Raw genomic sequence first — 26361 nt, 5'->3', positions numbered from 1 at the left:
ACATGCTGATCTATCCGGCGGGATATAAGTTGGTATACACTTGCTGCATGCCTCATAAAACGTTCAAAAATGTAAACGTCTGGGAGAAAGAGAAGAGCAGATATATGGATAAATCTGAAAAAGCATGACGAAGCGAAAGAGAGCTCAATTCATTCCGGTTTTCTGTGCTCACACAGAAAGCCGCATCTCAGACATCACCGCACAAGTACTAAATTGAGCTCTCTTTCGCGTCTTTTCGCTCTTGAACAGACAAATACACACAAAATAATGTCAAAATGTCCGTTATGGCGAGTATTCACATAAACACTGTTGATTATGTCTTAAGTGAACCTAAACAGTTGGAAGAATACTGATGTATCAGAGTATTGGATCCGTGCATCCGGCCTTAAAGTGACTAATAAATCTACGGCTGTTCGTCATTAATGTTAATCAAACATCACTCAATGGTCTTGACACTTAAAGCTATTAAAGTTAAAATCTATATTTAATTTATACAAATAAATATGTCTGCTTGAAGGAATGAAGAATGTTGTATGCAAGTTATAAAGTTATAAAGAATGCATGTATCATTAATTAGACCATGTTCTTGTTTCTTTATGAGAAGTGGCTTTATTAAATTTTAAGATAAACAAAGACATGTTATATGTCACAGCAGTCTGTCTGTATTGCATGTTCAAATCTTAATATCGTTCATGTTAACAGGTTAATAGATGTTTTCAAAAGGAGTATATGATGTGTTTGGAAGTTTTAGAGAAATGCTTAATTGATGCATTATAATTTAACTAAACCCATTATATTGTAGTCGAATAAATCTACTGTAAATTTAGTCAACTAAAACTAGACTAAAACTAAAACAATTCAGATGACTAAAATATGACTAAAACTAAATGGCATATTAGTCAAAAGACTATGGCTAAAACTAAATCAAAATTTGGTTCCCCTTTATGATTTTATTGATTGATAATTTCCTGATTGATTGAGTCTCAACATTCATTCATTCGTTTAACCAAATGAATTAGATTTGGCAGACAAAAGCAGTGAAACAGTTTGGATGTGTGTATATATATTATTTTTTTTATTTTATAAAGAACTACCTCCAACTGGTTTCATGGGAGGTTTACAAATTATACTGTTAAATTTTAAAGATTTGTTATTTAAAGGTTTGTGTTTGTGTTCGTGTGTGCGCCCTGTGTGTGTGGTCGCCCATCATACTTGCTCTCAGCTAACATCTTGATTTTTAATAGTGTTTCTAAGGAGAAGAACCTCCTCAGTGTTAGCTGACCTGCTGACCTCTGCAAGTGCTTTGTAATTAGTCCCATTTCCCAGGTCGGCTTGTGTCAACAAGTGCGTCCAGTGGGTGGTGCGGTGTCGTGATGGTCTGATGCCGACAGGTGTTTTATTCACTGAGGGCTGGGAAGTGATATATATCTACAGTGGAGGCTAGGCCCAATAATGTGCAAAAAATGAGCTCCTCTCCAGCTCTCAAGATGTTATAGGTCACATTCCTCTGACCGACACAAGCTCATAAAACACAGTTCTTAGAAATGTTTCCAGAGAATACAGTATGGGGGAAAATACACTTGCATAAATAGGCCACATATGTAATATATTTGTTCTGCCATTATGGAATGTAAACTGTAATTCAGTGATGAACAACTCTGTAAAGAATTTGTCATATTTTCATATATAAGGCAATTTATTTTATTAAGGTGCAGTGACACGCACCACTTTTCATTGCAAACATACATTAAAAATACAACGACTTGAATAGACCTCTTTTTTTTAATGAGCAAGTTTTTAATTTATAAATTAAAATAATTTTTTTTGAGGCATAAATTATAAATTTTCTTGAATATAGTATGAACCTTGTTATATATATATATATATATATATATATATATATACAAGCATGAATACAAAGAGTACATTATAAGAACTTGGCACATTTAAAAGTTTGATGTCTAAGATTTTTTGTTTTTGAAAGTCTCTCACCAAGGCTGCATTTATTTGGTCAAAAATACAGTAAAAAGGTAATATTTTGAAATATTATTACAATTTAAATTAACTTTCTATTTTAATATATTTTACGGTGTCACATGTGTCACATGATTTAAAGGGATAGTTCACCCAAAAATTTTAATTTTGTCATCATTTACTCCACCTGCAAATTGTTCCAAACCTGTATGAATTTCTTTCTTCTGCTGAACACAAAATAAGACATTTTGAAGAATGTTGGTGACCAAACAGTTGATGGGCCCCAATGACTTCCACAGAATTTTTTTTCCATATGTCAATGGGGCCCAACTTTTTGGTTACCCATATTCTTCAAAATATCTTCTTTTGTGTTCCACAGAAGAATTCATACAGGTTTGTGAGTAAATGATGACAGAATTTTCATTTTTAAGTGAACTATCCCTTTAATGCATGCCTTTTGAATAAAAATATTATTTTCTTTCAAAAAAAATAATACATGTTTCCACAGAATACCTGCTGAGCCAAGGTGGTCAGTCACATTGATGCTGATGCACATGGTCTACCATCCCACAGAATTATCTTCAGAAGCCAGCAGGAATGTGCCTTTGTATTAAAATATAAATGCTTTATATCAAATCAAAGGATATGAATTTTGTATATGCAAGGGGTGGCAGAAGTTGTGAGAGGTATTCAGCTGTAAGATCAAACAAAATGGCTTTCATGTTGCTGCCCACAGTCAGTAAAGCAGGCTTGTGTTTCTCACACAGAGCCTGCACAGTGTCAGCTGTGCTCCACAGTTTCTCTTTTTCTTCCTTCTGTTTCTCTGTTTAAAAACAGACATGCTTTTAAAATAAAATTGATGGCAAATGAACTAGTTCAGCAAGCTTTTTGAGTTTCAACAGTACCCATACTGTCCAGTCTTCTGTCTAGTTATCTTTAGTCATAACTGGCTACTGCTGCTCTCAAAGGACACATTTAAAACAGACCACATGTGCAGCTTTTCCAGGGTGCTGGTACCCAATCAGAACCCATTCTGTGTGTCTCAACCAAGGCTCCGCTTTTTTCCGAGTTTTTGTATTCCCCATTAAAATTAATGAATATGTCTAGAAAGAAACGCTTGATGTGGTGATCCGATGCATTATTAGTCATTATGTTCCTATGTACAGCACAACAGCTCCAGATACTTTATTTCCACCATCTGTCCAAATTGAAATATATCACATATTTGTATTAATTGCTATGTGTTAAAAATATGCTCTCAAAACTCAGAAAAAGTCTTTATTTACCTTATTCATCTAAAATAAAGTTGTTAACAAGTATTATATTGTTACAACTTTTTTCACAACTAGTGATCTCATAAAAATTGAGTTTTTATTCTGGAAATAAAACTGAAATTTTTAAACGTCTTATATACACTAAAGGCCCATTCACACCAAGAACGATAACTATAAAGATAACGATAAAGATATAGTTCTAAAAATCGTTCTAAATATAAAAGAATAGCACTGTCCACACCACAGCTATAACGATATAGAGAAACGATATCGTTGGGATCAATTTCAGAACGATTTTTTTCAGCTGTTGAACGATAAAACACTGACAGCCAATCAGAATCCTTTCTAATTTAAGGGCTCGCACATTTAAAATGGTAGACGACATTGCGGAGAAGTTAATCGCAGAGGACCAGAAAAAGCCACTTCTGTTTAAAAAGTCAAACCCCTTTTTCAAAGATACTTTTTCAAGGATATAAGGAAAACAGTTGGTCATATCCTCAGAATAAATGGTGAGAAGTATTAACGATGAGATCATTATGCCAGGCTAGCAAACAGTGAAACATAAAATCACCTCAGGGTATCCAGCGCTAGTTTCGACAACATTGTCTTGCTTCCTTTGAAGTTGCAGTGAAAAAGACTAGGCGTTGTTTTTATTCCACTATGTTGACTTCGTCAGCTGAATTCACTGTTAGATTAGATCGATTACACTAGCTATTCACTCAAAACATAGCATGCTGAGGACATCTGCTGGTTAAAGCTGTGTAAATGCAACAATAATAGCAAACATGTTGTAAACACTTTGAAACTGCAGCGTGTGAGCTTAGAATAAACAGACCGTTATCGTTCGTTGGTTGGACATAAATATAGTTATCGTTATAGTTATCTTTATAGTTATCGTTCTTGGTGTGCACGGGCTTGAAGACTCGTAAACAAAAACCTAGATTCACTTGTTGGCTGGATATGTAGTAACGTTGCCACTTACGGCATCATTTGGCTCTCAGATCTCAACAGCCAAGTACCAGAATCATTTCCGTGGAAAACAGAGTATTTGTCATGACGATTCTCCAGTCTGCTCAGTCTTTCAGTACAAAGCGCCCTCCTTTTCTAGACCTTGCCTTTTACTGGAGACACAGGACATCATCAGAAGTGGAACATGGCACAAAGTGCTATTTAAAGCCATTGAAGATCAGGTTTGTAGGCCAGCTCTGTTCAGTCCAGGTTGCTGACACAGGTGATTCATATTACGGGAAGGGTATGAGGGTCTGATCATGTGATTTACCGTACAAGGGTGGCTGATTTGGTCACTCAGATGACTCTGTACGTCTTCATATTATTGCCCACGGCATTATAACTGTTTTTCACAAACAACACTTCCAGAAACCTGGTAAATATGACCAGGACACTCCTCACTGTACTTATTCTCTACCACTTGTTTTTACTAATAACAGTCTCAACAGTTGTATTTTAGGTGCAAGACCTCTTGTGAATGTCTTCATGATTTATAAAAGCTGTGTTCGCCCACATTTTTCTGTCACTTTGAAGTAAGTAATGAGTTCTCGGAGCCGTCTACACATCCCAGGTGCATTGCTAGACTTCCAGACTTCTGTTCAAATCAATGTGGATGCATTTACATTCTTAATTGAGCCAACGGTCAGAGTTTTGCTCCCTGTACTTGTTAGTACGATACAATCTGATTAATTGGAAGCGTTCTCCTCCGGTCAGCAGACGCCTCTTTGTTTTTCCTCAACTTTTGGATATTTAGTGCATGAATAATCAGACAGTCATTACGTCTAGCCTGGCCACACAAGACACACAAGCCCTTTTATATGGTTTGGCGTGATTGCAGGAATGCAATAGAACAGGTGGAAATGAGTTCTTGAAGGTGTAATTGTCTGGGTTTAGTCCATCTATCCATTTTTTTTTGTTTTTCAGTGGTGTTTGGGAGAGCCCCAGATATTTAAACAGCTCATTAGCTGTAAATTTGCTTTAATTCTGGTCTGTTTACGACTGGAACAGATGTGAAAATCATTCCATGTCTGCCTTCCTCGAATTAAATCACATTTATGAGTTTTGTGGCAATTAGAAACGACTGTTTCTCACCTTCTCTGGCAGGCTTCGCCCTCTCTATCTGCTCTCCTAACAATGGTCCCGTATTACATCGTAACTTACTTAAGGAATCAACGTTCAGGATGTCAGACTTGTGACTCGAATCATATCATGTCATGACATTCCCGCTTCATATCTCATCCACAGCGAATGACACGAATTCCTTGTTATGAGTTACAGCTGAAATGGTTCACTGCCAATGTTAAAGTGTCTCCAGGCTTGTTTCGTCATTCATTCCCTCGTTAGGTGAAGGCAGAAGTGGACCTCGCCACAAGAAATGCACAGGAAACGAAGATGTGAAGGTTGTGAGAAAATAGGAGGACAGGATGCAGATGAAAGTATGGGCGGAAGTATTGTCTTAACCCCTCCTGTCTGACTCCAGACCTGGCTTAGATTTATGCTCCTCCTTCTTCATGGTTTTGGCACATCTGGCACTCTGCACATGATAGTGAAGGGAAAAACCTGCTCTCTCTCCTTCCTCCAGCCGTAGAACAGGAACAAGGTCTTATTTTGCCTGTACTTACCGATAGAGACTTTGATTGTCAGTAATGAGGCCTCCACTCATGGTTCAGTGGCAATGTACAACTTCTTGCCTCGTCATGTTTGTTTTTCCTTCTGAAATTTGTAAGGTCTGATTATTCATATGGGGGTTGTTGAGGGCTGTTGGCTAATCGCTGTGTCTCGCTCATGAGAGGAACCCACACAGCAGTCTGCTGCCAATAGCCCTGCCGTTATCTGAAGTTTGAGACATTGTCTAAAAAGGTAAATATTGTGTTTGAAGTTAAAACACTTGTTGGTTTGGTCATGGCTTAATTAATGTCCACTGCTATATTAAATGTGAGTTATGTCTCTGGTAATAGATTTCAGAGACTTTTCATTGAATGTTATTGCTTGTCCTCTTGTAACACCTTATGTGCACTAAAATTGCTGTGTGATACTCCACCTGACCCGCAGAGGACAGTAGGGAGTTTTGTCTTTCTGCTTTAAAGGACAAAGAAGACATCTTTATACTTTTTCAAACTCAAGTTGTACAAATGCAGGCATCTTCTGACCTCCTTGCACAAGCACTCATCAAAGTTCACATCCATTGTTGCTTCTTCTGGGTTTTCTGTTGTTTTTATGGCATTTTTTCATCTGCCTAGTTTTTGAATGAAAACTTCTGTGAGCATTGCCACAACAATATAAATCTCTTATGCTCAACACGGCCTCATTTATTTGATCAAAATACAGTAAATATTGTAACGGCAATGTTGTGAAATATTATTTAAAATAACTTTTTTAATATATTTTAAAATTTAAAGGATTAGTTCACCTCAGAATTAAAATTTCCTGATAATTTACTCACCCCCATGTCATCCAAGATGTTTGTCTTTCTTTCTTCAGTCGAAAAGAAATTAAGGTTTTTGAGGAAAACATTCCAGGATTTTTCTCTATATAGTGGACTTCATCGGCTACCAACAGGTTGAAGGTCTAAATTGCAGTTTTAGTGCAGCTTCAAAGGCTCTACACAATCCCAGATGAGGAATAAGGGTCTTATCTAGCAAAATGATCTGTCATTTTCTTAAAAAAAATAAAAATGTAAATGCTTTTTAACCACAAATGCTCGTCTTGCACTGCTCTGCGATGCACCACACATTACATCGAAAAACTCAATCTCATTTTCTCCTCCAACTTCAAAATCGTCCGACATCGTTGTTTTACCGGCCGTTTGACTTAGTCTTTGCACATTTGCTTTGTAAACACTTGCTCGGTACTTCCACCTACATCACGCGTGACCTTTCCTACATGATTATATAATGCATGGCGTAGAGCTAGTGCAAGACGAGCATTTGTGGTTAAAAAGTATAACATTTTTATTTATTTATTTTTTTGAAAATGACTGATTGTTTCGCTAGATAAGACACTTATTCCTTGTCTGGAATCTTGTAGAGCCCTTTGAAGCTGCACTAAAACTGCAATTTGGACCTTCAACCCATTGAAGTCCACTATATGGAGAAAAATCCTGGAATGTTTTCCTCAAAAACCTTAATTTCCTTTCGACTTTAGGAAAGAAAGACATAAATGACATGGGGGTGAGTAAATTATCAGGAAATTTTAATTCTGAAGTGAACTAATCCTTCAATCCTGTGATGGCAAAAATGTGCTATGATTTTGTCCAAAAACATTAGATTTATTTTATCCATTTTTACAAATTTACATTTAATTTCATATCAGTACAGAATGCAGACCTCTTTAAATACAGTGGATCTCTAAAACAAGACATTCTGATCATCAGTACACCTGTAGAGATTCCCACTGTCCTAAACAGTGTAAACACTACATGATTCCCTTTAGAAAGAACATTTCTTACCATTTCACAGTTAATTTCCAGAGAGGCTGCACATGCTGGCTGGACCACCCTGCCATCATTCAAAGTTATTGCCCACAATTGTTGCTCCCTCCCTAGTGAACAGTTAAAGATTAAGATCCCACCATCTTCTCTTTTCCAGCAAAGATGTTTCCACATTTTACATCTCCCCATTGCATCTCTGTTCCGCCTGTCATCATAACAATAATCAGTAAATAACCAAAATGGCAAAGTGCTTTCAGTGATCCCTGAATGTTTCTCATTCCCTGTCCTCCTCTTCATCTCTCATGCCCCCCACCCCCACACACCATCCTATGTTTTTCCCTCTCTCTTGCTTTAACCCCGGACTGTGTCTGTCTCTCTTTGAGAGTATGATGGTGGTAAGATTTCATTCCTTTAGCTGTTTACACAGAGCTTTTACAGGCCTTTAAAAGTCGAGGTGAGGCCGGGGCTAGGCGTGTTGCGTTACACAATGTGCGCATCGGACAATACAGAGCCTAATCTTCCAAGGGGTGCTGGACTGGGCCTCGAGCATCTCAGGACTGGTCAAGGGGAATCCCTAGGGCAAACCAAAGTGATGTAGCTTTGGTGTCATGATAGGTCAAAATAGCTAAAGCCTTTTGAGGATATTGCACAATTGTAGAAGTTAGTCCGTGAAGAAGCCTGGCATTGATACGACAAGTTCTTGCAAGCTAAATGGAAGTCAGAACAACAATTAAAGAGCTGGAACAGTAATGTCTGGTGTGGGATACCGGCCTCTCGGGATCTGTATTTGTTCCACTTTCGAGGTCCAACTGGCAGTTGGACTTTTGTGCTGGTAACAAACCCACTGTTTTTTCAATTGCATCTATTTAATCTCAACTGGAGGTCCTGTGAAAGGGTGAGGTTTAAGAGCAGAGAGGGAATGAAAACCTCACCTCCAGGAAATGGAGGAGAGAGCACATTTTCCAGAAGCTTGGGGAAATGAGATGTTGATCCCACACCGTGGCTCGAAGTTTCCTCTTACCGCCCGTTCAAAAACTTGTCAATGATCTGATTCCCAAAATGGAATCTTGACCATTCACACTCACGTGTGAAAACATGTTTAAATGAAGTTTTGGCACATATGGATGACTAAACCCTTCTGCAGGAAGCACTAAAAGGCACGCTTCAAACGAAAGATGTCCGACATGGACCTCCTAAGTTCTTTTGATCACTCATTTGGTCAAGAGTGTATGTGTGCACAGAGGTGAGAGCAAACTATAATTCATACCAAATGCTCACGCACAGAGTCCCACCCCTAAACCACAGCACACCCACACTTTGGGAAATGGAGCTCACAGTCTGGTGCAATAATCCTTCATACATTAGTTTCTGTCAGATGGGTGGGGTGGAAGGTGTCAGTCAAGTTTGTAAAAATGTATGAACCTTTGTGATCTGCTCATTGTGAACCTGTAGGGCTCTGCTTCTCTTAAAATACCACATATCCAGGGGTCAGTCGGCCTGTCTGTCTATCGAATTAGTTTTTCAAATTTATATGAATTTTTTTAATTTCTTCTCTTTGTTATTTAGATTTATTTTTGGGATTTTTGCCTTAATTTGGATAGCATAGCTGGACAGAGGACAGGAAGTGAAGTGGGAGTGAGAGGGGGCGGGGATGGGAAAGGACCACAGTACAATTAGTACAGTTTACTGCAGAACAACTCATTATGACGGTGTGAAATAAACAGAAATGTAGAAATTAAAGCTCCAATCTCCTCAGTGCCTACTTCGCTCAGAGAAACTGTCAATCTCAGCTGTCAATCATGACGTCAAACTCCCGTTTTTATAGCATCAAATAACTAACTAAACCCAAACTTATTTTATTACTGACAATCAAACTTAAACCCAAACCCCAGAAGAAAAAAAAAGAACACTTGAACTTATACTTAAAAAATTATTTGAAGTGTAATTTGATTGTTTAGTTTGTCTAACGTCCCATTAGATTACACAGAGAGGGCGGAATTTATGACCTACACTGCATCCAGCCACCTGGGGGCGATCGAAACATTTGGCTTCACTTTTCAGGACTTGTGCAGCACGCTTGGTTGACAAACAGTTGAGTAGATTGAAAAATGTGCTTTTGGACTCCAGAAAGTATTGGTTGAGTAGTAAGATGTGTCAACATCCTGCAATGTGCGGTTTCCCATATATTTTTCTCTCTGGGAATGATGGAAGAGGCTTCAGAACAGTGTATCCCCACCTCAGACAGTGGCTTTGGCTGTGGTTTGCAACCTGTGATGCTAATATAGATGGCCTTTCATCCCTGTGTCTCACCGTCTGAGATCCTGCTGTCTGCCACAGAACACCACAGCTTTTCATCCCCTTGAGGGGGTTTGACAAAGATTTCCTGGCTCTTATTAAATCATAATCTCCAAACTCTCTCACTCTTCACTCTCATCACAGAGCCTGAATATTTTTCTCTGCCATCCAGACTGTGAGAATTCAGTAGGATTTCCATGTGTCTTGGATACGCATAAGACACAATGATACAATGATTTTAAGTAGTCATTTAGCAGACACTTTTATCCATCCCCCTAGAGTCAACTGGGATTGAAGGAATAGTTCAATCAAAAACTCAAATTCTGTCATTATTTATGTTTTCATGTCTTTCAAAACAGCTGTTATTGTTTCTCCAAAATACTTTTGAGGTATTTATAGCCGATTATCCAAGCTGCTCTTTTCCATGAAAGTGAATGGTGACCATATATCATCACAAAATGCAAACTATATTAACACCCACCCAAAATTAGGTTAATAAACATGTCCAACATTTCAAGATTTTCATTGAATACCACATAAAATGTAGTCTCTTCCTCACACAAAGCTATTATATGACTTCAGAAGACATGAAATGTAGCGCATGAGTCATATTGGATTACATTTCTGAAGCTTTGTTGTCTGTTTTTGGAAGCCCTTGGAAGCCCTTTTGTTCCCCAATTACTTTCATTGTATGCAAAAGTACAGAGTGAACAATGTCTACTTTTGAGTTCCACAGAAGAAAGTAAGTCATTGACTTGCTCTTGAACTGGAAACTTTTTGCTGACTATGCCACACCATCCCTAATTAGCATGTCAGATATCTGCAGTGGGTGGCGCGGGAGGTGTTCAGACCAACAATCACTTTTCTATTCTGCCGTGGACAGCAAGCAGACTGCGTCGGCCAGCACCAACACAAACCATGTTAGTTTAGCAAGCGTTTTAACTGTGTGTCAGCAATGGATCAGAATTTCATAGTAGAAATGAACCTGCAGGTCACTCGCTCTCCTTCTGGAAGCGATTCACACTTGTGACCAAGTCCGAATTTTTCCAGCTCTTGAGAACAGCGAACCTTTGGATTAAGTGTGATTTCCCTGGTGTACGCCAATTATTTGGTACTCCATAAGTTCACACCCTGTATAGCTGAAACAAGTCTAAATCCATGTAGCCATTGGCCTGGGTTCCAGAAACTTCTAATTGTGCCTATTTGTACAGAGGAAAGCTTGTCCTTTGTGACTGGATGAGCTGAATGAAAAATATTTGGATGATCTGAGGGAAGGGCAAGATTTAAGTACAGTACTCATTTATCATTCTCAAGGCACACTAGAGCCGGACTGTTCCTCGTTCTGTAAGAATCCCGGAGTAATTTTAGCTTGACAGAATCCTGGGGCCCCACATTCACATCAGACATAGGTATGTACATGTTATGCGTCCAAGGAGTTCACCTACACATGTAGGTCTTGCTCCACTGACGAGTGCCACCCACATGGAGGAGTAGAGCGGGCCATTCGTCATTCAGGCTGAATATATGGCACAGGCTGCGGAGACAAAACACAGCCAGCTGATGACTGCTCTTTGAATGCTCTGTCTCAGCTGCTACTATACACTTCAGTGTCCTTTGTTGATACTGGAACAACATCCCAATCAACCAATAAGATTTGAGGGACAAGTTTAAAATTTATGCCAAGTTTAGGCTTAAAACCAGGGTTGGGTGCTTCTACATCAGTGTTATTCACCTATCATTTCCCTATGATTTTAGGGATAAGTTATGGGTAGGGTTAGGTTTAGGGACAGGGTTAGGACAAAATCTTCACACAGGAATGTTGTTCCAGAATCAACAAAACATGTCTTGGAAAAATCACAGTTACCTTCAAATCTGTACGACCTTTTTAATTCTTTGAAACACAAATGAAACACTTTTGAACATACTGGTCATTTTAGTTGTAGTTTACTGAAAATCACTTTCAGTCCATTGTTAACTGCATCAAATGGATTGAGTCATTGAATTCTCAACAACCAAATCAGTCCAATTGGTAGACAAATCATCAAAGTCATTGAAAAGATCTGTTACAACAGGATGAATAATTCATAAAAAGGACTATTTTTCTCATGAACATGCAAAGAAGAGCTACATGTAGGATCGATGTCAAGATAAATGGGTAAGGGCTACTGAAATTAAAACCTTTAAAAATTGTAATAGCATTGGAAAAAATGGGAGAAAAGTCATACAGGTTTGGAACAACATAAGGGTGAGTAAATGATAATGAAATTTTAATTTGTGGGTAAAGTATCCTGGCTTTCAAACAATATAGCTTAAAGTAAGTTTACTTAAATTACTTATTTAATTGGCATTTTTTTCTTTAAGCATAAATCTAAGAAGATTATGTGAGATTTGTTTAAAACAGGCATGAAAAGAATTATTTTTAAACCTCACACTTTTGCATCTCTTATGGAAGCTTGTTTTCGCCACGGAATAAAAAAATTCAAAAGGTAATTGTGACAATTCACAATTTTTACCTTTTTTTCCTCCCAATTACGAGTTTACCTCTCTCAATTCTGACTTTTTTCTCAAGTAAAGTTCCAATTCGAGAAAAAATGTAGAATTGCAAGATATAAACTCACCATTGCGAGAAAAAAACGTCAGGAATGCAAGGTTATATCTAGCTTTTTATTTTTTTTTATTTAGAGATATAAGCTCACAAAAGTCAGTTCACAATTCTAATTGGGAGTTTCGACTTTTCGAGTTTATATCTCTTTATATCGCTTGTCAGAATTTCCCGGAAGTGCGAGTTCATATCTCAGAATTGAGAGTTTATATCTCGCAAATCGGACTATATAACTTGCAATTGCAAGTTTATATCTCACAATTCTGAGGGAAAAAAGGCAGAATTATGAGATGTAAACTTGCAATTGCGAGAAAAAAAACTCTGAATTGTGAGATAAAGTCGCAAAACCTTATTTTTTTAATTCTGTGGCGGAAACAAGGTTCCATAGTCTCTTGTGTGCACAAATTTCCCTCTCATAGAATTTAATTTTATTTAGATATTTGTAACAGAAAACAAGACAAAATGCTAATTAAGAAAATTATTTTTGTTGTGAAAAAGAAAGAGATAAGTGGAAAGCAGAAAAAAGGAAAGAGAACTGTGCAATAGAGAGAAAGAGACTGCCAGCTCAACCTCAAAAAAGACGTAAAATAGGAAAGAGGAGAGAGATGTTGAGAGAGAAAAGGAAAGGGAGAGAGAAAGTGAGAAAGAAAAAGTGGTAAGGGGAAAAACAGAGACTGTTGACAGAGCAGGTAAGGAAGGACGTGGGGATCAGATTGTGTCTGTGTCTGAGGAGAGAGGAGGGCAGACAGACCCAGACACACTCAGCAGGAATACAGCCAGAGCACAGGTCATGCCAGTCAACCAAACTGCTCCTACTTGTATTATTACTTACAAATATATTATTTTCATTGGAGTGCCTGTTTATATTTTTATTTGTATATTTATTATATTTATTTGTATATATTTTATGTGTGTGCTCCCAAATACTGGACTCTTATTCTGAGTTTGAAATTGCCCCCTAAACCCTCATACACTATTCCCTACTTTATTCCACTAATATAGTCCACTTGAAGGAGAAAATGAAAACGAGTGAGCAAATTCGGACACTGAGTGCGCCGGAATGCCTGCCACGTTTGAAACTTAGCAAACTGGCAGCTCCAGTAGTAATGTAAAGATTTATTTTGAAGATCATGGAAACTAGCATGTATAAACCTTAATAAATAATCAATTAAAAAGGAATTTATACCTGTATGATATTACACTGTACCCACATTGGACCAGCGGTTTGGAAAATGGATGGATGATTCAGCTGCAGGTGTCATCTTCTGGCGAGATGCAGGAATTCATTTGGCATGACTCTCACAGTGCATTATGGGTATTCTCTAGCCATTAAGTGTACATCAGTTGTACACTCGTTATTGCGGATTATAGGATAAAATGAGTGCCCTCGATAACATCCATTATGGTTTCAGACACCACTACAAATGGCTGCCCCCTCAAATAGTGCCCTATTTAAGGGTATAGGGGGCAATTTCGGATCTGTCTAGCAGTTGTCTGTTTATATACACATACTATACACACATTCAGTGCCCTCATTCTATTTATCAAGTATTTGTTCATATACTGTATGCTCTAAGTAAACTGTCCCTCCAGGCATCAGTCCTGATTACGGCGCCTTTAAATCTCTTTTTCATATTCATGTGGAATAGGAAAGAATGCGAGCATTTTCCTGTAAGCTAAGCTGATTTTTTTTAAGCTAACACCTGGATTGTATTTGGAGCTGTCTTAATCAGATATTTCTCCACAATTAACAAAACAAAGTGCCTCTCAGTTGGAGACTGGGCTTTATTCTTTTAACTTTTTCTCTCTCCACAGCCATTTTTCTGTCTCTTAAATTGTTCAATATGCTCAACTCAGATGCCCTGCTTTGTTTTCCATCATGATGGACTACATTACAGAATAGTTTAATTTAGGAAGATGAGCTGGATATATCAATATATCTTACACAACAGGCCAATTTGCGACGGAGAAAAATAGAGGGGGATTAGATTCTGTACACACCTAAACACAACCCTCCACAAGCCCCTGAAGAGATGTGCTCAGCCAGTTAGTCTTAGGGCTATGTTCATAAACCAAAACATATTTGATTGAGCCCTGGGATCAGAGTTCAATTGAACCAAATCAAATTATGAAGACACAAAATGAAAAATACTTAAAACACTGGGCTGTTCTAACAAAACACAGTAAAATGGAATGCTATCTCCCCATAAGAATATAGGCAAAATATCTGACCATGACTAATAATGAACTATTCACTTTTTGTCCCAGATGGTGTAGTTACAGCATCGACCAGCAGGGGCTACTTGGATCTAACAGGGGCAACCTAGGCTTATTAGAGAAACGTGCCTCTACTTATATTTTTGCAAAACTCCAAAAACATACATTATTTTCAAATGTGATTGGTTTTGATTCATTGGTTTTGGATAAAACTAAATGCTCTTTAGCGCCACTTATTGGACATTGTCAAAAACAGACACACCTAGCTAGGAAAGGAAGACAGGCTTGTCACTTTCAAAATAATGCAGTTTTCTTGCTATTTCAATGCTGTTTTTTTCATCAGTAGCATGTCATCACTTTTTTGCCATCATTTGCCACTTAGTCAAATGCTGTTGTATATCATATTATCTATTGTTACGTACTGTCTTTTTAAGTTTATTAGTATTTAAATTTTAGTATTTCTTGTTAATAGCTTGTAGTTTAGCTAGCTAATTTATTAAAGTATAGCTTGATGGTAGCTTTAAATGGGACCTATAATGCCCCTTTTACAAGATGTAATATAAGTCTCTGGTGTCCCCAGAATGTGTCTGTGAAGTTTCAGCTTAAAATACCCCACAGATCATTTATTATAGCTTGTCAAATTTGCCCCTATTTGGATGTGAGCAAAAACACAGCATTTTTGTGTGTGTCCCTTTAAATGCAAATGAGCTGCTGCTTCCTTCCCGCTTTCCAGAAGAGGGCGGAGCTTTAACAGCTCGCGCTTCGATTGCTCAACAACAACAAAGCTGGAGAATCTCACACAGCCAATTGTCAGTAACTGTGTTCAGCCTTACATTGTCCAAGCCAGAGTCAGACACTGATGGAGAGACTCAGGAAGAAGTTACAACTTTCAGAATGCAACCGGATGTTTCTGAATGGTTAGTGGATAAATTTATGTAGTTGCTGTGGAGCTGATTCAACTCATTGATTAGCATGTGCCGTCATGTTAATCTTTTGTGCAAAACCAGCATTGAATTGACCTTCATTTGTGAAGCAGTCTGGTGTAAAATGACAACATGGTAACAACATGGCCTCACTCCCTTTGTTGCGTTTTCCTGGGGGCAGGGTTTATGTAAATTTTGGGGTTTGTGATGTCACTGACCTGGGAAGAAGCTCGCTGTAGTCCCTACCAGCCGTTTGTTGTAGTCCTTAAAAAGCAATTTCTGTAAAAGGAAATATCTCCCTTTGTATTGAACTTTGAGTGTCGTGACTTTGCAGACATTGTTTATGCTCAAACATCAACATTACACACTAACTAAAGTGAAATCATATTCAAGGACCCCTTTAATAGCCTACTTCGTCTAGTGTATGCTTGTAGCGTAGCAAGCTGCTAGTGTTTCCCAGGATTAAAATCTAGATCTAAAAGTATTGTATTATATTCACTAAATTTACACAACATTCAGACTAACTACAAGTTAAAGTTTTGGTGTGAATGTGTTTGTGTATGTAAGGCTTTATCAATGCAGTCCCTTGTTTATCATGCTAATAAAGCTTTAAATCTGAAAAGAGTCATCAATAAAGAGTACAGTGAAGTAGGGATAGTAGTACAACATATGTTCAGTATGGTCTCAGACAGAGCACCCCAGACACCCCTAGTGGCTAATTTCTGATTAAAAACCCAAACAGATAGTAATTTCTCCATACTAACCTATAGGAGCACCTGTGCTAATGGTCCAGCTGGTGTAACCTAAACACTCACTTCTTGTGTATTCTACATGTGTGTGTCTGAGAAGGCATGTGCAAGAAAACCAGAGGAACCCAAGAAATTCCCGAGGCTGCGAAAGGTATGTGCATCATTCACACAGCCAAGAAGTCGAGACAGCTAAGATGAACGGTGTCTGTTATTTACTGTGTCTAAGAGAACATTTCCTCAGGGGCACGATAGAGGGAGCTTCATCTGAACTACCTGAGAAAAACATGCTCCCACAGTATCCACAAACCCCATTTAAAGTTGTTAAACAGTAGAAGTGCGGCACTTGAATTCACTGTTTATCTGTCACTTAACTTGACAGGAGCGTTGGCTTTAGAGCCATTGCATAATGTCTATGGGGCCCTAGGGCAGGCTTGGAGGCCCCATTGATGGAAAAAAGGAAAGAGGCGAGGAACAAAATGGCAGCTTAAGTCACACCTCAGCAGGACCCTGACAGCATTAAATAGATGATTTATAGACCGATTCTGTTAAATGTTGTCAGGGCGGGGGGGCGGCTGCATATTAACCGTCTGCTTTTGAGACTTGCTCTGTAGGTCAGTGTGTCTGAGAAATGCTCTCTGAGAGCCAGTTTAGCCAAACCTCCATTTTAATATCCACACTGGGTGAAGGTCACGGTGGCCGCTAATATGCCATGCAATCAGAGAAAGTAAATGTGCAATGTGTTGAAAATGAGCACCGCGTTCCTAAATGTTTACGCAGTGCTGTATGGTTACTAAGGTAGCCGTTTACATAGTGTATATAGGGGGGAAAAAAGGAGTGATATATGATTGGCAGGCGGGGAGGCCTTTACAGTTTAAGCACCGTTCGGTCCCTCCTGAGATTTAACTCGTGGTGAAAAGTTGATTTATGGAATAAAACTCTCAGACCCAATTTCCGCCTTTCTCACTGACTCCATAAGCATGGTGCCTATCAAACAGACATGTGCCTGTACTGTGAAAACACACACGCTCTCTCGCATGCCACACACAGACACTTTCATTTACGTTCACACGCCTCTTAAGTTCATAAAACACTAAAACACTGTATATGTTGGTTTGAGACTCAGTGTCATGAATGCATTACAAATGCAATTCATATATTCTTGATGCACAAATTATATGAGAATGTTTTAATTTCTACATTATATAATGGCACATAAAATGCATAATACTCTTGAAAAGTATGTATTTGTATATTATTATTACTATTTGAAAAAATGAAACTTCACAGCTTATTAATATTTGAAAATAAAGTAATATTAATAGTGGTTCATTTAAGCTATTAGTCGACTAGTTACATGTTTATGATATTAATTTCATTACTTAAATATATGCTGTAGGTGGTATCAGAAAGTGGCTGGGCTGAGAAAGAATATTAACATTGCTAATATTGTGCTACATTACAGAGATGAATAAAGTATGCGCATACATAAAGTTTAACGCAGTGCACTGGCAAAAGTAATAATTATATAATTATGAATGTCAGATAAAATAGAAAGGAGACTGTCTGAACATTTTAATAATTTATTAGTGTAAAAAGTCTAACTTTGCCAATTTTCAACCCGCTTTGTATTGTTACAATGTCTGTAGTATATGTAAATGAACAATGTTTACTCGTTCTCTGTGTTGCCTGGACTAAGAAATTCATGTTTATTTCTCAGCAAAAGTCTTACTTTTGACAGCTCCAGGGCTTAGGTGAAAACTACATATTACACTTCCGCGTTTTTGTATCTAAATCCATGTACAGTCGGATTGACAGAGGGTTATTAACAGAACTGTTATTGTAAGGGTAGGTTTATCACTGAAAAATATGTCATACTTTGTTTACTTTTTAAACGGCAAAAATGGAACACAACGGCAACAGCTTTCTTACCTGTACACAATGGCGTTTTACTTCAGGTAGAACTGACAGAACGGCAGTTTCTTTCAGTTTTTCCCTTCCGTTAGGAATAAAACACTGTTCGTGGTCATCCAGTTTGAAATGTTGACTACAAAAACTGAGGTTTTTCAGATTTTCCATCACACCGTTCTCTCCATATTTATGATTCTTTGCAGCCTTTAGCCACTGCCTATAACATGCTGGATCCTTCACTGGAAACTGAAAATAATTCACTCCCACTAAACATTTACTCTTTGAACTCTTGCACCCGGGAACAATAAGTCGACACTATTATAACTAAAAGTTTGCTAAGAAGTATTTCCTACTAAAGCAAGGCAGTATTTGACTCTGGTCAAGCATATCCATAGCAGACTGGTGGGAGTGGCCTTGGATGGTGACATGCCCAGTGCATTATGGGTGTTAAAGTCTTCCTACTTATTTTGCAAAAGGGAAGATAACCGCTTTTTTTCTTTGTTGTCTCTAGTCAGGTAGCACTGATTTCAAAAAAATTTGCCTTTCTACTGCATTGGCAGCCAAGTTTTATTGAAAGCCCATTTAGCAAGCGGTGAAGTATCACTTTAATAACCTAGTGTTTTCTGAGTCAGTGTCGGCCGCAAAGATGAAGCTGACGACGCTGACTCGTTATCTCTGCAGTATAATGGATGCACCTATAGAAAGAAATGCATGTTAAAGGGTTAGTTTAAGTTCTCACCCTTGTGTCGTTCCAAACCAAGACATTTATACTTTTTGTGTGCAAAAACAAAAATAACAACTTTATTCAAAAAAAAAATTTCTCTTCCCTTTCAGACTCCTACACTGTTTACGTTGTAGACGTAGTGCAGCGCTTCCGGGTTCTACGTCAAAACACACTATTTGTGGTTTTTAGTTGAGAACTAAAGTGTACATTTCTCAAACATCATGGAAAGGGACATCTGTTTAAGGTGATGAATAGTGGGAATAGCTTTCTTTTGAGCTATTTAGGCTCAGCCGTCCGCCCCCCTACCACCACCAACGACAGCCAACTATTCAACAACTAACCAAGTTGGCTGTATACCACCAATGCTCTCAGTCGCTTTCCTTTTTTGCCCATTTCTGTTTGTCTGACTCTCTCTTTACTTGTGGCTCACTCAGTTTTGGTGTCTTGGTTACCACCTGAGCTGCCATGTTGTTTTTAGAGATTACTGCAAGTAGGTTTTGGCCCCTGCAGTGTTTTGCCTTATTTTCTGCCAGCATGCAGTAAGAGTAAGTGGTATAGGTAAAAGTAATGTGTTCTGTGTTCTTCTTATTTTCCTGTTTTCGTACAAAGACCTGTATGAGAACAGTCCACTTTCTGATTGAGTTTCACAGGACCGATTAGAGGTGAATTACATGGATATGCTTTTAAAGCTCATTTTTGGTCTTGGTGAATTATTATTCTGTTATTTTCTGATTTGGAGGCCGACTCGCTATGGGAAAGCCATAAAGTTTGTAATGTCTGGGACAAATGCTTCCTTATTTCTCTTTCTGCTATTAAAACAACTTCTGTTTTGAATTTTGGTAGCTGTTACCGTAAATTCTAATGTGCAAGTGACTTCAGTGCTTCTTTATAAATCTGTTTTAGATAAACCTTCACCACCTTTTGCCAAATTTCTCCTTTTTTATTGTCCTTTCGTATGGTTTTACCTTCAGTGGTTGTGACTGGTTTTAGTTATTCAGAAGCGCCTTATTTTTTGTGTTGTAGACATTTGGCAGTCGCCCATCGTTATGTGCTTATCTATGTTTTAGACCTCAGCTGTGCACTGTAAACACAGAGTGTGCGCATGCATGGCCGAGCGCTTGGCCAGACAGATTGCGTGAGACTTTTTTACTGTGTCTGCAGAGCTTTTCAAGAAAAACATTAGATAAACAGATTGTACCGGCCTGTGGAACAGGGGTAATGTCTGATTGTGATCATTTTGAGTGTTAAGACGCCTGCTCAGAGTGAGGCACATGGTTAAAAACGTCTAAATTATCCTTCCCACAATACCACAACCCCCAAGAAAGACTCAGCCGTCCGCCCCCCCTACCACCACCAACGACAGCCAACTATTCAACACCTAACTAAGTTGGCTGTATACCACCAATGCTCTCAGTCGCTTTCTGTTTTTGCCCATTTCTGTTTGTCTGACTCTTTCTTTCTTACACTTGGCCTCTCTACTTTCCTTGTGACTTTGACTTGTGATCATGTTTTTCCTGGAGGGGGAAATGGCTACATGTGAGAACTAGGAGGAAGCAAGTTTTTTAGCGAGCAGAAATACAGATGCTCACACAGACGTGACTAATTACACAGGCTCACTCATCGTTTTTGGGACTGCACATCCTTACATGGCAGTAAAATAAGATGGCAACCGCAGCGCTGTATGGCGCTCACGGTGGCAAAAAAGCATCAAACTACGCTACACACTGTAGGAGGGCTTCAAGGCCGGAGCAAAGCCCCAAATTGTCTTGCCGGAGCCCAGCAGAGCCCTGAACCGAAATTCCAGTAAGAATAACAATAAAAACGAAAATCGAAAATGATAAAAGAGGGAAACGCCAGTGAACCACAGTGAATTAGGCAAAGCAAACAGGCGCAGAGTGCCCCGTTTGGAGTCTTGCTGATTGGGAAAACACAGCGAGTCTGACCATGTCTGGCTTTTTTCTAATCTCTCTGGCCAGCTAGTGCAGGAGCTGCAGTTGGACCAGGTTCCCTGCAGATGTGGTTTAACATGGACATGTGCTTTGCCATACTTTTCTTTTTTGATTTCCACTGATGCAACACAGGTACAGACTAAATGTTGTTAACTTTCCATTTGCATGCTGCCTTTGTAGGTCATCACAGGCATTTTGAGTATCTGTCTCGATAAGACACTTTTTACAATACACAACTTTGGTCTTCCTTTATTGAATGATTGATTGAATAGATGCACTTTTTTTTTTTTTAGAACTGTTCGATATGATAGATATACTATTATTTAATGAGGACCTATAATGCCCCTTTTACAAGATGTAATATAAGTCTCTGGTGTCCCCAGGATGTGTCTGTGAAGTTTCAGCTCAAAATACCCCACAGATCATTTATTATAGCTTGTCAAATTTGCCCCTATTTGGGTGTGAACAAAAAAACATGCCGTTTTTGTATGTGTCCTGCTCCCAGCCCACTTTCCAAGAGAGGGTGGAGCTTTAACAGCTCGCTCTTTGGTTGCTCAACAACAACAAAGCTGGAGAATCTCAAGCAGCCAAAATGACGATTGTCAGTAACTGTGTTCATCCGTACATTAGCCGCTTTTCCACCATCGGGCCGAACGGTTCTCATTGCGTAACTGTTCCATTCTGTGCCGATCCGGGCCAACTGGTACGGTTACGGTTTCATTTTCCACTGTGGGGCTGATAACGGCTGCTTTTTGGAATGTAATATAAAAGCGTCAGTCGTTGCTTTGGTAACGCAACAGTTTACTTATGATAAGAGATGTAATAACGACCGCGTTATGGCGGATGATTAGATATTTCTTTTAATTTTATTATTAATTTGTGTTTACGTCGCTCAAATAGAGCGCGTAGCCAGCTACGGAGAAACTGGTAGTCAGGCAACAGACAAGTGACCAATCCTGTGTGTCGTCATCACTTCACGGATTCTACCAGCACGAATTCTGGGCCGAGAACGGTTTGTAATCATGCCGTGCCGTACCAGGCTCCAATGAAAACACAACTGGAACCGTTCCTTACCATTCTAAGAACTGTTTGGCCCGATGGTGGACACTGATGGAGAGACTCAGGAAGAAGTTAGAACTTTTAGAATGCATCTGGACGTTTCTGAATGGTTAAGAGATAACTTTATGTAGTTGCTGTGGAGTTGATTCAACTCATCGACTAGTATGTGCACCTTCTTTCACTGATCATTTGTTGAAAAGAAAAAAATACTTTCAGACATGATTTTGTACCCTCATAGAAAGTGCCTCAAATGTCCACATTCTTTGACATGATCCTTACAGGAGCCTCTTACTGTTTAAACTGTGGAAATGGTTTATATTTGAGAAAGGGGCACCATTAACCTTTGGTTAGATTTTAAAGAGGTTCTTGCCGAGCTGTGGCACTGTGGAGAAAGCTGAGCTGACCTGTGGGTCTCATGCTTGCAGATGCAGTCGGGCTGACTAGTGAGTTTCTGTGTTCAAACCTGCGGTTACGAGAGAGAGTTCAGCTGTCACAGCACATTGAAATAGGAAGTGAGGTAGGTTATGAATGTGTCTTGGCTTGGCCAGGTCCACTGAGAACGGCAAACCAAAACCTGTGAACTGTGAAGGCCACGGATAGGATGTCCATGTACTTTTGGACAGAATTTAAGATCAGCAGACTTTAAGCCCTTCTGTCCCACAAGCTTCACAGGTTAAGTACTCTTGAGAGAACAAAGTGTACAAAAGTGAAGGATTGGGAGATGTTTCAATCAATAAACTACCTGCCACATTTAATCAGAGCACAGGACAGTTCATCCAGGTGTGTTGTGTAGTCTAGTGAACCACAAGTGTTCATAAATATGTCTGAGGTCAGATTCTTTATATAAATAGTCTAAGGGCATTAACTATCACAGGAGAATTTACTTGCCAGATTATACAAATAAAAGTTTGGTCACACTTTAGTTTAGGGTACATTTCTCACTATTAACTAACTATTAACCACAACTTTTCACTCAATAAACTAAACTAATAATAACAATAAAATAAACTAATTACTGCTTATTAATAGTTAGTAAGGTAGTTGTTAAGTTTAGGTATTGGGTATAATAATAATGGATGTAGAATATGGTCATGCAAAATAAGGCATTAATATGTGCTTTATAAGTACTAATAATATCGAAGTACTAATAGTAAATAATACAGCCAATATCCTAGTAATATGTGTGCTAATAAGCAACTATACACTCAAATGCTGTTTGAAAATGGACGAACTCAGCGATTTTGTTGTTTTGACCCAGCGGTTGGGTTAAATGTTTGCCCCAATGTGCTGGGCAGATTTATTAACCCAACTATTGTTAAAAAATGACTGTATTGTTTGCTTAAAATGAACCCAAAACACATACTAGAGGCAACAATAATAATCAAAAGGTGAACATTTATTAATAAGCAATTTAATAAATGTTAATTGTTTAATTGTTATTCATTAAACTTATTAATGAATGTTCATTTATTAAACATATTAATACATGAACCTAACATACTTTGGGTTCATTTTAAGCAAGCAATACAGTAATTTTTAAACAATAGGCATTCACTGGGTTAAAACAACCCAATTGCTGGGTTTGTCCATTTTCAACCCAACATTTTTAGAGTGTACTTAATAGTGAGAATTGGACCCTAAACTGAAGTGTTACCAAAAGTTTGTATAGTAATATGCATTAAATGTGAATAGTGTTATGTTGTAATGCTTTATATTTCAAACAACCCAATAAATTAATTAATTTAACATCTTACCTTTGGAGGTCATCCTAACTTTAAGAAGTTAATTATGATTTTTAAGAACATTTTTTCAAGAATCTGAATTCTTTAAGTTTTGTCCTAAAAATGTTTTTTAACTGTTTTGTCCATGCAATCAAAGTCAGGGGTGACTTTCATTGTATGAAGAAAAGAAAATTGCAACATTTTCTTTCATGTTCCACAGAAGAAAGTCATACAGGTTTGGAACAACATTTTTATGTCATTGATGACAGATTTTCAGTTTTGGGTGAACTATCCCTTTAAGAATGTTTCATGAATCAACCCCCTGTTCCAAATCTCAAACAGTATCAAGCATTCAAGAGAATGCAAGCAGACAGACTGAAGTAATCTGACATCCTCAATATCCCCACTGTTAAACCCCAACATGATGCCATCAGCACCCTCTTCTCCCAGCCAGTCTCTCCCATGCACCTGATCAAACCTGTGTAAATATTTGGTGCGAGTAACATGAGGATGAAATTATCATTCCTTCCTGCAGTAAATTAAAGCAAACAGCTGCAGCTGTCTTGGGGAATGACTGGTTAAACAAACGCTGAGGCACTGAGCCCTACCTAGGCTTTGGCATCCGTACCTCATCGCCCAGGCGTAACTTGTATGGGGTCAATAACTCTACCCAGTGACCCGTCCGACAGCCAGCCGTGTAGGAAGATCCTCCTGGCTCTTATTGTAAGCATCTCCACAGGCCCTTGACTGAGACCACGTACCTCTGACAAGGCTGCTTGTCTAAACCCAAAAACTGAACCCAAACCGATTCTGTGATTTTTCTCCACAAAGTACTGAAACAAGGCCTACAATAACATTTCACTTCTAAAGTTTAACATGAGGGGCTTTACTTTTGCTTTTTCAGTTTTGGACCGGTGTTAGGGGTTATTTTCTCAGTGTTTTGTAGCCCATGTGGTAGCCGAGAAGAACTTTCATGTGCTATGTCCTTTGCCAGGCATCACTGAACAGGCTAGCACATGGAGAGCTGTTTATGTATGCCACTGTCACTCAGTATTACACTTACTGGCAGTAACGCTGACTGGCGTAGGACTTTGAAATCCAATCGAGCACATTGGTAAAGCCAACATAAACGGGAGTGTGAAGAGAAACTGAATGCTCAATCAGGTATCCAAAAATAAGTAGAACATGGAGTAAAGATCTCGGTCTATAAGAGGAGATGAAAACATTATGCAATGAGTAGGCTAGTTCTTTTCCATTCTTCACTTAAGGGTAAAAAGAAGTCAGAAAAATGTGACCAGCTGTATACTGTTAGCGATAGCGAACATCCTGACGCCACCCACGCTGCTGAGAGCAGCGATTAAATGAATATGTGCTGCCGTCCTTTCCTCTCAATAACAGAATAAACACATAACAAAAATGACAGTAGTGAAAAAAGAGCAGTTAAGAAAGCATCGGATCATATTAATGTGGATATGTTTGCATGAGCTCTGCAATTTGGCACTCCAGTAAAGTCATGTCACTTTTATTCATATAGCAATAGTTGTTTAAAAGCAAGCAGCTTTACGGTATTAAACATGAAAAACAGTGTCAATGTCTCTTTTAATTAGAATTACAACTTCACTTTCTACTATAAAGCAGCTGTCCAGTGTTTTCATGTTTTTACTCGTGTCTGACCTCGACGGACTGAATAGAAGAAATGAGCCGGAGAAGATTTCCACCTCAAAGAAGGCGGAGCCTAAAAGCACACCTACCGATTACGTAATCACCATGGACCAATGGTAGTTCAAAAGTGTTTACCAGCTGGAGCGAACTTTTCTGGAAAAGCTGTATCGAGCTCCCGAAAACAAACTTTGTTTTGTCCTGATTTTGTATGAAATGACGTCACACCAGTTCGTTCTTTGATTTTGCTTGAAGTATATCGGAGCATTAAAGGGTTAGTTCACCCAAAAATTTAAATTCTATCATTAATTACTCACCCTCATGTAGTTCCAAAGCCATAAGACCATTGTTCATCTTCGTAACACAAATTAAGATATTTTTGATGAAATCCAAGAGCTGTCTGACTCCTCCATAGACAGCAATTTAACTGGAATTTCAAGGTCCAGAAAGGTACTAAAGACAGTTAAAATAGTCGACGTGACTACAGTGGTTCAACTTTAATGTTATGAAGTGACGAGAATACTTTTTGTGGGCAAAAAGAAAAATAAATCCTTTTAAAAAAGGCAGGATTGTGATGTAGAAGACTGATGTAAATATGTTGTTTGATCCAAAACCAGTGAATCAATGATCTTTCTTTCTTTACAGTTTGGAAGCTCGTGATCTCAGAGGACGATGACAATGCTGACAGTGCTCTGTGTCCTGCTAACGCTGGGGAATCATGTCCTGGGTGGGGGTTACGCCCCCATGCCACAGGTGAAATATGTGCAGCCCATGATGAAAGGGCCTGTTGGGCCACCATTCAGAGAAGGCAAGGGCCAATATCTTGGTAAGTGTTGTAAATTAACAAAATCATCTATATATCTATTATT

The 26361-nt window shown here is 38.5% G+C and overlaps 1 protein-coding gene across 3 annotated transcripts in view; it reads left to right on the top strand.

The window, feature by feature from the left end:
- Nucleotides 1–26361, top strand: part of col8a2 (collagen, type VIII, alpha 2) — a 59466-nt gene that overhangs the window by 25746 nt on the left and 7359 nt on the right. For 2 of the 3 annotated variants that reach the window (XM_051873591.1, XM_051873590.1), the window contains exon 2: nucleotides 26138–26318. In XM_051873591.1, coding sequence (XP_051729551.1) covers nucleotides 26165–26318 — 154 coding nt within the window. In that variant the 5' untranslated portion in view covers nucleotides 26138–26164. Of the gene's footprint in view, nucleotides 1–16572; nucleotides 16624–26137; nucleotides 26319–26361 lie in introns of all 3 variants that reach the window. The other variant, XM_051873592.1, reaches the window with a different exon arrangement.

The sequence above is a fragment of the Ctenopharyngodon idella genome, chromosome 19, assembly GCF_019924925.1.
Source record: "Ctenopharyngodon idella isolate HZGC_01 chromosome 19, HZGC01, whole genome shotgun sequence".
NCBI classification, from domain to species: Eukaryota; Metazoa; Chordata; class Actinopteri; order Cypriniformes; family Xenocyprididae; genus Ctenopharyngodon; species Ctenopharyngodon idella.
This window is presented reverse-complemented; position numbering and strand designations above follow the sequence as displayed.